Source organism: Mirounga leonina, unplaced genomic scaffold, assembly GCF_011800145.1.
Source record: "Mirounga leonina isolate KUSES-001 unplaced genomic scaffold, KU_Mleo_1.0 Mir_168, whole genome shotgun sequence".
In the NCBI taxonomy this organism is placed as follows: Eukaryota; Metazoa; Chordata; class Mammalia; order Carnivora; family Phocidae; genus Mirounga; species Mirounga leonina.
In genome coordinates this window covers 22,623,836-22,638,781 of record NW_023270426.1, presented here as the reverse complement: position 1 = coordinate 22,638,781, position 14,946 = coordinate 22,623,836, and the positions used below count along the sequence as shown (strand labels likewise).

Here is a 14,946-nt window from a genome sequence, read left to right as displayed (position 1 = left end):
AAACTGGGCCACCAATCCTATAATATCCTACATACTGTATTTCACTGATTGCATTCCTGTGATGTCATTTAACACGTTCTTCCATCCCCAACTGATCTGATTCGAGTTCAGTTTCTTGACAAGAATGGGTGGTGTGTACTTCCATCAGAGGGTACATAATTCTGGTTGGCTCTTAGGTGATATTAGCAGCCACTGATGAGATCATTACCTGATCTCTGACTTCATCAAAAGTAATACTATCCTGGAGCACCTGGGTGGCTCAGTCAAGTGTACAACTTGGTTTTGGCTCAGGTCATGATCTTGGGGTCATGGGATCAAGCCCTGCATCGGGCTCCATGGTTAGCGAGTCAGCTTGGGATTCTCTTTCCCTTGCCCCTCCCCTGGCTCTCATGCAGGGGCTCTCTCTTCTAATAAAATCTTTAAAAATAAAAAGTAATAACTATCCTGGGCGCCTGGGTGGCACAGTTGGTTAAGCGACTGCCTTCGGCTCGGGTCATGATCCTGGAGTCCCGGGATCTAGTCCCGCATCGGGCTCCCTGCTCGGCAGGGAGTCTGCTTCTCCCTCTCCCACTCCCCGTTTGTGTTCCCTCTCTCGCTGTGTCTTTCTCTGTCAAATAAATAAATAAAAAATCTTTAAAAAAAAAGGTAATACTATCCTATCTTCACTTTTTAGTTGGAATACCTCTGTAGTGAGAAACTTCCCCTCATAAGTACCTAGTTACCCTGAGGTACAGTTCATACAGAAAAGGATTATGTACTGGTTTTAAGAATGAGTTGGTTTTGTTGTAGTATTCAAAGATGAGACCAATGAGGTTTCTTAGGTGTCGCTGTGAGCTCAGAGATTTTAACTAATTTTGTGTTTCAATTCACTGTAGTTCTTCATGATGCTCAAACTGTTCTATTTTTAGCCTGTGGAAACTCTTCCTATTGGCTCTTAAGTTCTTTTGATAAGACCCCAGTAGTCGAGAACAGTCGTCAATTAATGGTGTTGGGAAAACTGGACAGCCAAATGCAAAAGAATGAAACTGTGCCACTATCTTACACCATACACAAAAATCAACACCAAATGGATTAAAAGCTTGTATGTAAGGCGTGAAACTGTAAAATTCCCAAAAGAAAATAAAGGCCATAAGCTCCTTGACATCTGTCTTGGTGATGATCTTTGGATTTGACACCAAAAACAAAGTCAACAACAACAACAAAAAACAAACCAAGTGGAACTATATTAAACTGGAAAGCTAATGCACAGCAAAGGAAATAAATGAAAAGGCAACCTATTGAATGATATAAAATATTTATAAATAATATATTTGAAAAGGGTTTAATATTCAAAATATATTCAAAAAACCACCAAAATATATATATATATATATATATATATATACTTTTTTTTTAAAGATTTTGTTTGAGAGAGAGAGACACAGCGAGAGAGGGAACACAAGCAGGGGGAGTGGGAGAGGGAGAAGCAGGCCCCCCACGGAGCAGGGAGCCCGATGTGGGACTCGATCCCAGGACTCTGGGATCATGACCCGAGCCGAAGGCAGACGCTTAACGACTGAGCCACCCAGGCGCAACCACCAAAATATATTAATTCATACAACTCAATAGCAAAAAAACGCAATCCAATCCAATCCAAAAATGGGCAGAGGATCTGAATAGACATTTTTCCAATGACAAAGAGATGGCCAACAGGTACACAAAAAGGTGTTCAATATCACTCATTAGGGAAATGCAAATCAAAAACAATGGGCTATTAACCTCATACTTGTCAGAATGGCTAATATCAAAAGAACAAGAGGGATGCCTGCGTGGCTCAGTCAGTTAAGCATCGGACTCTTGATTTCCACTCAGGTCATGATCTCAGGGTTGTAAAATGGAGCCCTGTATCAGGCTTCACTACGGGTGAGAAGCCTGCTTAAGATTCTCTCTCCTTCCCTCTGCCCCTGTCCCCAGCCCCACCCAGCGTATGCACTCTTAAAAAAAAAAAAAAAAAAAAAAAAAGGTATGTGCATCCCCATATTCACTGCAGCATTGTTTACAATAGCCAAGATATGGAAACAACCTAGGTGTCCACTGATGGATGAACAGATAAGATATGTGATACATGAGCATGTACACACACACACACACACACACACACAGAATACTCCAGGGGCACCTGGGTGGCTCAGTTGGTTCAAGTGTCTGCCTTTGGCTCAGGTCACGATCCCAGAATCCGGGGACTGAGTCCCGCTTCAGGCTCCCTGCTCAGCGGGGAGCCTGCTTCTCTCTCTCCCTCTGCCTGCCACTCTGCCTGCTTGTTCTATCAAATAAATAAATAAAATCTTTTTTTAAAGATTTTATTTATTTATTTGACATAGAGACAGAGAGGGAACACAAGCAGGGGGAGTGGGAGAGGGAGAAGCAGGTTTCCTGGTGAGCAGGGAGCCCGACGCGGGGCTCGATCCCAGGATCCTGGGATCATGACCTGAGCTGAAGGCAGACGCCTAATGACTGAGCCACCCAGGCACCCCAATAAATAAAAAAATACTCAAAGGTCATAGAAAAGAATGAAATCTTGCCATTTGTGATAACATGGATGACCCTGAAGGCATTATGCTAAGTGAAATAAGTCAGAGAAAGGCAAATACCATATGATCTCACTTATATATGAAATCTTTAAAAAAACAGGGACGCCTGGGTGGCTCAGTTGGTTAAATGTCCGCCTTCAGCTCAGATCATGATCCCAGGGTCCTGGGATCAAGTCCCACATCCTTCTCCCTCTGTCTGCCACTCCCCCTGCTTGTGCTCTCTCTGAAAAATAAAATATTTTAAAAAACAACAAAAACCCCCCAAAAATCCCAAGCTCATACATAGAGAGGACAAACTGCTGGTTGCCAGAGGCAGGGGAGGAAATGGGGGGATGGGGAGGATGGGGGTGGATGAAATAGGTGATGGAGGTCAAAAGTTTTATAAGCTTCCAATTATAAAGTAAGTATTAGGGATGAAATGTACAGCATGGTGGCTATAATCAATAATTATTGCATATTTGAAAGTTGCTAAGAGTAAATCTTAAAGTTCTCATCACAAGAAAAAAAAACTGGAAACTACATACATTGACAGATGTTAACTAGACTTACTATGGTGATCATTTCACAATATATAAAAATATTCAATCATTATGTTATACATCTGAAAATAAAATGTTATATGTCAATTATACCTCAATAAAGAAAAGTCTATTAGGATGTTACAAGTACTTATACAAGAAAAAAAAAAGACCCTAGTAGTTTTTGTTAATTTCCTTTCTTACTGGGGCGCCTGGGTGGCTCAGTTGGTTAAGCGACTGCCTTCGGCTCAGGTCATGATCCTGGAGTCCCGGGATCGAGTCCCGCATCGGGCTCCCTGCTCGGCGGCGAGTCTGCTTCTCCCTCTGACCCTCCCCCCTCTCATGTGCTCTCTCTCATTCTCTCTCAAATAAATAAATAAAATCTTTAAAAAAAAAAAAATTCCTTTCTTACTCATATAAAAAGGTGTTCCAGGTTCATCTTGTTCATATCTGCCTCAGTCCTATAAACAGCTACTTCTCTTTTTATATGGTTATGTATTTAACATTCCTTTGTTCTTTTTCCCCTTAAAAAAGACTAAATTTGGGGCACCTGGGTGGCTCAGTCGTTAAGCATCTGCCTTCGGCTCAAGTCAGGATCCCAGAGTCCTGGGATCGAGCCCCGCGTCGGGCTCCAGCCCCGCGTCGGGCTCCAGCCCCGCGTCGGGCTCCAGCCCCGCGTCGGGCTCCAGCCCCGCGTCGGGCTCCAGCCCCGCGTCGGGCTCCAGCCCCGCGTCGGGCTCCCTGCTCATCAGGAAACCTGCTTTTCCCTCTCCCACTCCCCCTACTTGTGTTCCCTCTCTGTGTCTCTCTCTGTCAAATAAATAAAATCTTAAAAAAAAAAAAAAGACTGTAAATTTAAGAACTGCACTATATCTAAAGTGTATCAGCACATATCCCGGTATTAGAAAACTGGTCTCCAGTATGTATGTATGAAATTGAACTAAAAGATTATCATCTGTCTCACTATTCTACAACTGTCCACTGAGTCAAAAAAAGGCACCACTGGGAACATTGAGCACTTACTTATCTTCTCCCCAAATGATCCAAGGGCATGGCTCAATCTCACCTTGCTAATTATTCTTTCTTGTTACGGGAAGATGTACATCATCTGGTGAGTGCTCCTTGTAACAGGGATTCTAAAAAAAAAAGAAAATTCTAGAAGAGAAAGAGTGAGTGTTCTCTATGTGCATTTCTTTTTACAGTTGGAAATCATTATAGGGTAAAGCATATAATGGTCAATATTTGCTTAATTTAACAAGATTACAAATTCATGTACAGATATTTGGTCATTTAGAGAAGAAACTGCTGTAATTCCTTAGTTGTAGTCCCCCCTCCCATTAAAGGGTTGTATTATACTCCGTGTGTCTACAGGGGAGTAAATGGTACTTCACTCTGACTATTTCAAGTCACTCTCACACATTGTACTCCAGTTAAGCAACGCTGTCTTATGTCAATTTACACAAATCTTTTGAGTTTTACACTACACCACTATAGCTTAGGTCTTCTTCATTGGCTTTTACTTATTGTAAGATTTCTTCATGTATTTAAGGATGCAATCTATGGAACTCCATTCTTCAAATTCATTATGCTTAAGTACATCCAGGAACTTGAGGGCAGACCAGACATTCCGTTATTGATCTTCACCTACTTCATGAAATGATTGGCACTTCAGGTTTTTTTTTTTTAACATTTATTTATTTGGGGGGGGGCGGAGAGAGCGAGCACGCATGCAAATGGGGGAGGGAGGAGCAAAGGGAGACTCGATGCTAAGCATGGAGCCCAATGTGGGGCTCAATCTCACAACCCTGAGATCATGACCTGAGCTGAAATCAAGAGTCAGATGCTTAACCCCGACTGAGCCACCCAGATGCCCCACTTCACAGATAGTCTAACCCAGGGATTATTTGTAACTGTTTTTAGGCACATTGGTTTTTGTTTTTTTTTAATAAAATCTTATATGGAACTCTTATGGATCAGAGACAGGAAAAACATACAACTATTAAGATACCTAGGAAAAAAATCATTTATTATACTAATATAGTGTATATAAATAATTTTTTTTAAGTCTGGCAAGGATTTATTAGGAAGTTTATTACGGTAAATAAAAAGCCATGAACACAGAACTGAGATCTCCAAATTCTAGTATTGCGTTTACAACACTAGTTAGAAGCTAATATACATTAAGGATATCCCAAAGGGAATCATACCTAAGTCCCAATCTTACCTGACCAGGATACCCACAAACACAGAAATGATGCCCAGACTGCTTACCTAGACAGTAGCAAAAAAGGCCGCCTCCTTAAGCTATTAAACATCATGGGGCCCCTGGGTGGCTCAGTTGCTGGGCGTCTGCCTTCAGCTTGGATCATGAACCCAGGGTCCTGGGATTGAGCCCCACATCGGGCTCCCTGCTCAGTGGGAAGCCTGCTTCTCCCTCTCCCACTTCCCCGCTTGTATTCCCTCTCTCGCTGTCTCTCTGTCAAAAAATAAATAAAATCTTAAAAAAAAAAAAGCTATTAAACATCATCAGGAGATTCCTGCTTTTCTATCTATAACCATAGGACCCTAGTATATAATAGGCAACTCCAAGCTGGGCAAATTGACAAGAATGTTGAATGCTAACGGGGAGAAGGAACAAAGAGGAGTAAGTGTATCTAGTTGGAGACCCTTGTGATAGCTAATACAAACACAATGCTGAGGCTTCAAAAAGTTTACTGCAGCCCAGGAATAGTTTCCATTTAAAAAAAATCACAATCTTGCTCTTGCCGAATGCTGTTGTTGGAGGACCCTCCCTGCTTCAGATTTACCAACAGCATGAATCAAGAAAAGTTAGCCAAACTTCAGGCTCAGGTCCAGATGGGGGCAAGGGCACAGCTCGCAGAAAGAAAGTGGTAGTACACAGAACAGCTATAGCTGATGACAAAAAACTTCAGAATTCTCTAAAAAAAAAATGGCTGTGAATAATATAGCTGGTATTGAAGATGTGAACATGATTAAAGATGATGAAACAGTTATTCATTTCAACAATCCCAAAGTCCAAGCTTCCCTTTCTGCTAACACCTTTGCAATTACTGGTCATGCAGAAGCCAAACTAATCACAGAAACGCTTCCTGGAATATTAAGTGAGCTTGGTGCTGACAGCTTAACAAGTCTTAGGAAGTTAGCTGAACCGTTCCCCTGGCAAGTGTTGGAGAGCAAAGCACCAAAACCAGAAGACACTGATGAAGAGGATGATGATGTTCCATATCTCGTAGAAAATTTTGATGAAGTATCAAAGAATGAAGCTAACTAAAATTTTTTCTGGAGTTTGGAAGCTGGCATGGACTAGATTTAACAAATCAGCTATGTGGTTCCAAAGCTTTACAGACATGGAGAACATCAACTGTTACTAGTTCAGTAATATAAATATTTTGTTTATTAATAATGCTGTTGGGCGCCTGGGTGGCTCAGTTGGTTGAGCGGCTGCCTTCAGCTCAGGTCATGATCCTGGAGTCCCGGGATCGAGTCCCGCATCAGGCTTCCTGCTCAGCGGGGAGTCTGCTTCTCCCTCTGACCCTCCCCCCTCTCATGTGCTTTCTCTCTCATTCTCTCTCTCTCAAATAAATAAATAAAATCTTAAAAAAAAAAAAATAATGCTGTTTGTTCAGCATTTCTCGGTCATTTGATTTTGCATTTTGCACTTCCTCCCAGGATCTATTCTTTTGGTCAAAATACGAAGTATTGGTGCAGTTCGAGGGTGTTTTGGTGTTTGATTCTCAGTTTTCTGTTTTTTTTGTTGGGGTATTTTTGGTGTGTGTATGTGTATGTATGCGTGTGGGTATGTGTGTATACAGTGGAGAGCAAATTGGAAAACAGTTCTATTTATCTTCCTTCTAATCGCTTCTCGGCCTTTTGGCTAAGATCAAGTGTATTTATCCTCCTTCTACCCCCAGTAGAAAATAAAACAAATCTTTACATTAAAAAACAAAACAAAACAAAAAAACAATTCACATAAAAATCCTGCCACAAGCAACAAGACACTTGTAATTGATCTCATGGCCACAGTGACAGTAAAGGCAGGCATTATCCAATGACTATTAGATGCTGACCAGCCCAAGGTCCAATTTCTAGGCCTAAACCACAATTGTTCCTTGGCACCCACACAACCCTCCCCACATAAATACCCAATCTCTTAAACTCCAGCTGTGAAAAGTTCCAAATTTCTAACATTAACACACCAGCCACTGAAACAGGGTAAAAATCCCACAGACCATTTTACCGGCTCCCTCTTTCCACCAGGAAAAAAAATCCCTAGGAATTGCAATTTGGATCTGCTCTACCTTTAGGCTCTCACCTTCAATTTTCTGCTACAACTAGTGTAGCAGGTCAACAGATGGGTACCGAAAACAGTGGAAGAGGACAGAACAAATTAGAAGAAACTAAAAAGAGAATTAGCATTCACTATTGACATGGGTGCTATAAATAGTACCAGGCACTTCACACAACTTATTTAATCTGACAAGAGTCCCACAAAATAGGCAGTATCCCCATTTTATGATAAAAACACAAATTCTGCAAGATTTAAGTGCCTTGCCCGACCCAATGTAAGGAGCAAAGTCACGGTTCAACCCTAAGGCTGCCTAGCTCCAGAGATATTTCCTTTAACAACCCCATCGACTTCCCAAAGAGTCAAAGGGTACAGCCCTTAGGAAATCTTTCCACAACCATTCCTCCCCTGCTTTCTTTACTTTGGCTCTTAAAACTGGCCCACGCATCAGCAACCAATAATTTCATTCTGTACCTAACAGCACTGTGTTCTCAAGTTGCTATTGGTATTTTCAACATCAAAACAATCCTCCTTCCCTCCCCCACCTCCACCCATTAACTAGGGATGTTATCTATACCCCAATATTTAACTTTATTTTTATTGTTTTTGAAGATTTTATTTATTTGATAGAAACACGGCGAGAGAGGGAACACAAGCAGGGGGAGTGGGAGAGGAAGAAGTAGGCTTCTCGCTGAGCAGGGAGCCTGATGCAGGGCTTGAGGGGCTCGATCCCAGGGCCCTGGGATCATGACCTGAGCCGAAGGCAGACACTTAAGACTGAGCCACCCAGGCGCCCCCAATATTTAACTTTATTACCTAACATTAGACCTGGAGAAGTTCTGAGGTCAAGTACAAATCCTTCATTTTTCAGAAAAGGACAAGCTGTGCCAAGAGAGGTTATATATTCTACACTCATCATATGTCATTTTGAAAAAAATCTGTATCACTCTTATGTCACAGGAGGTTCTTCCTGGAAACTGACGGTCATGGTTGCATTTATAAAGCCTCCTCCTTGCTGAAGGAAATAGCATCTCCCTGTTCTATTCCTTTCAAATCTCTTCTGCTAGAAATCAATGCCAGGATTTGCATGTAAGACACTGGTTTTCAATTCTAAGAGATGATGAATTTACAGCAACTAGGCAAGTAAGCTTTGGGAGCTACAGTGTAACTATCTGGGATTAGAATGTTCTAAGAAACAAGTTATATTTCTCAGTAATTACCAAGTTTGAATGATTCAAATGCTGACAAACAGCAATTCTGAGATGTCACCATCTTACTTCAGGATGAATCACATATAAAAGCAAGCCTGTGAGGTGGTCCAGAAAGCCTATAAAGCCATGAAACATGGACCTGAAGCAATGCTATAAACATAAAAATGAAGAGATGTAGATCAAGGCAACCAAGTGAAGAAAGCAGGAATTGGGGCAAGAGAAATGAAGTAGGGAAAAGCCTGGGACATGGTACACATCCAGTCAGTAAGCGTTTATGATTATTTACTTTAAGAAGGTCCATTGCTAAGCACAGTGAATGGCACAAAGAAGTACAGTAAGTACTGTGTAATGAATGAACACATCCCATGAATTACAAAATGGTAACTAAAGAAGAGATTCCACCCTGGGAATTCATTTGCTGGGGGAGAGACTTACCCTGTAGGAAATGTGTCCTTACCTTATGGTAACAGAGGTAATGGGTTGCTGCATGATAAAATGCACTGGACACTGAACATGGAGTCTGGAAGCCATAAACTAGCTGTGTGACTCTGAGCAAGTCCCTTTCACCTTTCTTTGCCTCAGTTTCCCTACTTATGAAATGGGGATAATACTCCCATCTCAAAGGTGTGAGCAAAGTTGAGATAACATGCAAAAAGGACTCAAAGCGCACGTAAATGCAACTGCCTGACTGACATCACCACTTCCATGTCTCAAACTTAATAGGCCCAAGAGGAAATTTCCAATCATCCCTCAAAACCTGCTCATTTTTCCCATCTCAGTAAATGTAACCATTTCCATGCTCTGGGAACATTCTTGCTTTCTCCACATCCAATCCATCATCCAGTCCTATTCGTTCTAACCCCCTGTATATCACTGACTTCCATCTGCACTATCATCACCCTAGTCTAAGCTATAATTATCTCTCACATGAATGACTGCAGCAGCCAAAACGATCTCTCAGCTTCCACTTTTGCTCTGTCCAATCCAAACAGAACCATCTCCTTAAAAACATAACTATACATTCATGTCATTTCCCTACCTCTATAAACCCTTTAAGCTGTCCATTGTTCTTAAAAGAAGTCAAACTCCTAAACCTGGCTTTCAAGGCTCTAAATGATCTGTCCTCTGTCTCCTCCTCAAGCTACTTCAGCCATTCCTGACCTTGTTCCCGCGTACTGGCTTTTTAAGCACACACTTTTTTTTTTTTTTTTTTTAATGTGTTATGCTCTCTTCTGACAAAACCCCTACTCATTCTTTGGGTCTCATTCCAAAATTAGGCCCTTTTATTACACTCTCACAGCATTCCAGAATACCTACGTATTTATGCAATTATTATACAAAAGTACACAATCACAAATGGTTATAAACCCAACGAAACTGAGAGCTCCACTAAGTAGGCACTGTTATATCCAGTTCACCTCAGCATCCTCGGGAAAACCGAATCTAGCACAGTTTGGGCCCAAATATTTGAACAAATCCAACTGAGGTGAAGAGAGAGTCAACTAAAAATTCTAACTCAAAAAGGTAAAGTTCCAACTTATATAGCTGCCCATTTGCTTCAACACTCTCCCCACCTCCACTCTCAAAAGCTCAGACTAAACCATTCGTGGGCTCAAATACCTCAAGGTTTCCAATCTCCCGCAGCCCCTGCTTTCCCCTCCCGTCCCCACAAAACTCCAGGTCCAAAATGAACCCATGTGAGCGCTGAGGCGAGACGTAACGCGCCTCTTTTGCCCTTGCGGGTGGCGGGGTCCCGGACCACCAGAAGAAAATTTCGGGCTGGGAGCCTGAACACTAGTCCGCGCGACAGTGACGCACGTCGGCCGGAGCACTTTGGCCGGTATGAAGCCACGAAGCTTGAGGCGTTTCTTTAAGACTCCTCAGGCGCAATTCAAATTGTGTGTTCCGGCCCAATCGTCTAGCCGCGAGTCGTAGATTTTCAGATGCCCCTTCCATTCACCAAAGAGGGACGGCAAAGAGACGACCCCTGCGCCTCGCCCTTTAAAAAACACCCCCATGGGAGGCTGGCGGGTCGCTGAAAAAATCCTCGCGAGAGCCACCGGCTTCCGCCCGCTTCCTCCACTCCGCTAGCCGGACCGGAAGGAAGGCGGTACTTCCCCGCCCCGGGCCCTACCTCACAAGGCAGCGCGGCTCCAGCTGCGGCCAATCAGCGAGCTCATTGTAGGCCGCGGCGCGGACAGCCAATGGCAAGTCGCGGCGCGCGCAGAGCTTCCTCTCTTCCGCACAGGCCCCCTCCCTTCCGCCCGCCGACTTCCACTCAGCCTCTGGCGGAGGAAGTGATGTCACAGGCCCCATGTGAGCGGATTGCAACACATGCAGCTGCCTGGAGAGAGGGAACCGGTGTCCTACGTCAGAGCCGCCGCCGCGGAGCCGCCGCCGGGGAGGAGCAGCCGCTGCCGCCCAGGACTGGGCCCTTAGGTAAGCCAAGGGAGGAAAAGGCCAGCGACCGCCGCGGCGGGCCGCGCGGGGCGGGAAGAAGAGGGCCTCTTGGGGGTGGCAAGGAAGGGGGCCGCTCTGCCCCAGCGGCGGCGCTAACTCTGTGGTCTTGGTGTCTCCGGGCCCCGCCGGGCCGCTCTAGGGAGGAGGAGGCGAGAAGATGGCGGACGACCCCAGTGCTGCCGACAGGAACGTGGAGATCTGGAAGATCAAGAAGCTCATCAAGAGCTTGGAGGCGGCCCGCGGGTGAGCGCCGCGTCCGGCCCCCCCGTGCCCTCTTGGTTCCCGGACCCCTCAGGATGGCCGCCCCCGCGCCGCATGGCCGGATGAGGAGAACCAGGCAATAGTCAACTCCCGCCTTCTGGATCTCTGGGCAACTCTGGGTAGTTGCCCCCGACTCAGGGGCAAGGGTCTGCGCGGTTGGCCGGAGAAGGGGTCCTTCCCCTGCCTCGGGGTAAGGGGCCCCGCTCCCGGGGCTCGGACCAGTTGACCCCCTCGTGGAAGGCCATTGCTACTTTTGAATCTTTCCAGGCCCTTGAATCCAGCACCTCCCTCTTCGAGCTCCAGGTGCTGCCACCCTGCTCGGGTGCTGTTGGGGGAAAGGGCTCGGCCTTCCTTTCCGAACGCCCTTCCCTGATTTCCTCTCTTTGATGTTTCTCAGCCAGGTCTCATTAAAATGGCCTCCCCCTCCCGGTCTTCTGAGACCCGGGTCGGTGAAGTTTGGATGGGACACGAAGGAGAGGTGGTCAGGGACCACCTCTTTCTGACTTTCGGTGATATCTCTGGGTCTTCCACCTCTTCCGAGATGACTTCCCCCAAGTCCTCCAATTACCCCGGAGCTTCCTGGTGTTAGCTGTTGAGGTATCCACCTATGAGATGAAAACGCCAACGTGTGCGGGGTGTGGTAGAGAGGAGATTTTGGTGGACGAATCCGCATCTGTATATACAGGAGAAACCGGGTTATGGGGCCGTTGATGTGAACTGTTAACTACGGGGTCCTTTTCGGCATCTCTCTGGAACTTTCAGGGATGAGGTGCCTGATGTACTAACGCTTGTTGAAATTTAGAACTGAATTAGGTGGGCTTTGCGTCTCCTTTTGTAAATTTTATGGATGTGCACTATGGGAAGGTTAGATTGAAACTGGCTGTATATGCTTTTTTATTTTTAAGTTAAAAAAGAATTACTCGTTTGGAGAAGGTGTGTCACAGGTATTCCCATTTTCTTAGTTTATTTGTTTTGTTCCTTTCCCAGTTATAGGAACTTTTTGCTTACAGGAAGTGACCCCCCCCCCCCCCCCCAAAAAAAAGCGTTTGGAACATTACATATTTGTATGTCTGAGCATTCTTAGAATAGCAGAGTTCCTTGCTCCAGGCCATGTTGAAAGTTTGTTTTCAACACAGGAATTGGACATTCTGATTTCCAGCCCAGGTTTGTCCTTCATTGGTTGATTTGCAGTGATAGAATTAATCAGGCTTTTAATTGTTACTATATGAAATAAGGTGTGCTTAGTTAACATGGAAGGCCTAGAGTTAGTAGATTGGTTTTGTCGTTGTGTTTTGTTCTTATTAAATTAGTGACAGTTCTGCTTGAAATGAAGCTTCTGAAAGTTTGGCTCTCAGTTCAGTGACTTGGGCTTTTGCTAACTCTTTCCCTAGTACAAACTGAAGGTGGCAGCTTATTTTTTATTTCTTAAGTTTGTTTCTTTGAATTTAATAAAATATTCAGACCTATTTAATAATCTTATAGAAATTTGAACACAGATGGGTTTTTGCCACATGGTAGATTGAATAATTATTCTCCCAAGTGTGAGCATATTATACAGGAGGAGTAGTACAGGTCATGACCCATTATGTATGATGCACTATCAGGAATTAGATTTGTTTCACTAGGATATTCTGTTGTGTTACTTTCAATTGAGTATGACTTTTATGGATTGTTGTTGCAGCGTTTTAAAGTTGGATGTGATCTGTAGATTTGTTCTCTTAACACTTTAGTTTGGGGGCAGTTTCACACATTAGAATCTGCATACATTATATACTCTGAAAAAGTCTAAAATGTGAATTTACAACTATAATTTGCCTATTGTCTGAGCGTAGTAACGTTAAAAATAACTGTGTGTAGTAACAGCATTCCCTTCTAGTGCTTGATGAAGGAAGCTTATTCTCAGATTTGTTCCTAGCCGTGTTACCTAGCTACTTGAAACTTTCAAGCTCCCCTTTCAAGCTTCTAGAGGCCTTATCCCTTTGATTAGCAAAGTTCAGTAAAGTTTAAAGCACACTAAAATTGAGGTTCTTATATACAACTTTTCTTCTAAGTGATGGGGTTAGTTTGGACATTTTGGACAAGGATTAAGCTGTCTAAAATAGCTGAGAGTAGTCTTCATTTAAACAAATAATATGGTTGATAATCATGTCCTGCTTTGCTTTTATTCAGGATTTGGTTGCATCTTGATCCCATGAAAATTTTAAATCTTTGCCATCTCTGGGTATCAGTAAGGAGCCACAACTGTATGTAGTTTGGCTCAGAAGTTTCCCAGTACTTACCAATTTCTTTTAGGGAATAGGAAGATTGCATGTTCATGGCTGAATTGTATTAAAGTCAGACTCAGATTATCGTAGTGTATGGTGAGAAATATTTTCTTTGCCTAATGCTAAAATATTTTAAGGAGAAATGTAATGATCTTTAAAGACAGACTGGATGACAAAATGAATCTATGCGTACTGGTGTTTGGGGGTGTAGCCTTTGGGTTTAAGGAGAAAACTGATGTGTTCAAGCATGGTTATTAGCACGAAGTGAAACTTAGTAGTGGATTAATAGAATTGTTTTTGAAATAAAGGTGTTTTTTTGTTTTTGGTTTGTTTGGGGGTTTTTTTGGTTTTTTGGTTTGTTCAGTTTTGTTTTTTGCCCTCCTAGCAGTGTAGAGTTCTGGGCATGAAAATCAGATTGGTTTGTTTTTAACAATAACTATAAGGTATGCTGGGATAAGAGTAATTTTGATCCTTGTCTAAAATGTCCAAACTAACCCCATCACTTAGAAGAAAAGTTGTATATAAGAACCTCAATTTTAGTGTGCTTTAAACTTTACTGAACTTTGCTAATCAAAGGGATAAGGCCTCTAGAAGCTTGAAAGGGGAGCTTGAAAGTTTCAAGTAGCTAGGTAACACGGCTAGGAACAAATCTGAGAATAAGCTTCCTTCATCAAGCACTAGAAGGGAATGCTGTTACTACACAGAGAGTCAGTTTATGATTATCTCTTGATAATATCACCCAAATGTAGCTTAAAAAGGGAACCACTGCAAAATGGGCTCAGTAATTAAGTACATCTGAACAGAGTAAAGTTTCTAAGCACAGTAATTATTGGGTGCTTAGTATATTATAGACACTGTGTTAAGCAATACACTATTTGATTTAATTCTCACAAGAAGTATTGCCACCTTTTGATAGCTAAGGCACATGAGGCTGAGAGGTTAAATAACTTGGTATCTGAAGTGTAGCACAGCCTAGGACTTGAACCAGTGTGTTACACAGTGCAATGAATATACTTTATGTTTTCCGAAAATACAAAGCTGGAATGACTCAAATTGTAATCTAAGCGACAACAGACTTACTTTACTTTATTTTTTAAATTTTACTTATTTATTTAGAGAGAGAAGCAAACTCACCACTGAGCATGGAGCCCAACATGAGGCTCGGCTAAGTCTCACAACCCTGAGATCATGACCTGAGCTGAAACCAAGAATCAGATGCTCGACCAACTGAGCCACCCAGGTGCCCCTATAACAGACTATCTTAATGTTGTCATGTCTGTGGAAGAGCATTTATAAGAGCCAAAATGGCTAAAATAGGGAACTTGATGGAGTTTTTTTGTAGCCCACATCACACTT

General features: G+C 43.1%; 1 protein-coding gene and 1 pseudogene across 2 annotated transcripts in view; both read left to right on the top strand.

Annotated features, from left to right (window-relative positions):
- The first annotated feature begins 5,902 nt into the window (after positions 1 to 5,902).
- LOC118017185 lies at positions 5,903 to 6,436 on the top strand (annotated as a pseudogene).
- Positions 6,437 to 10,934: 4,498 nt separating this feature from the next.
- ETF1 (eukaryotic translation termination factor 1) overlaps positions 10,935 to 14,946 on the top strand; it is a 31,536-nt gene continuing 27,524 nt past the window's right edge. Inside the window, exons 1-2 of one of the 2 annotated variants that reach the window (XM_035014237.1) lie at positions 10,935 to 11,044; positions 11,205 to 11,308. In XM_035014237.1, coding sequence (XP_034870128.1) covers positions 11,223 to 11,308 — 86 coding nt within the window. In that variant the 5' untranslated portion in view covers positions 10,935 to 11,044; positions 11,205 to 11,222. Of the gene's footprint in view, positions 11,045 to 11,204; positions 11,309 to 14,946 lie in introns of those variants that run through there. The other variant, XM_035014238.1, reaches the window with a different exon arrangement.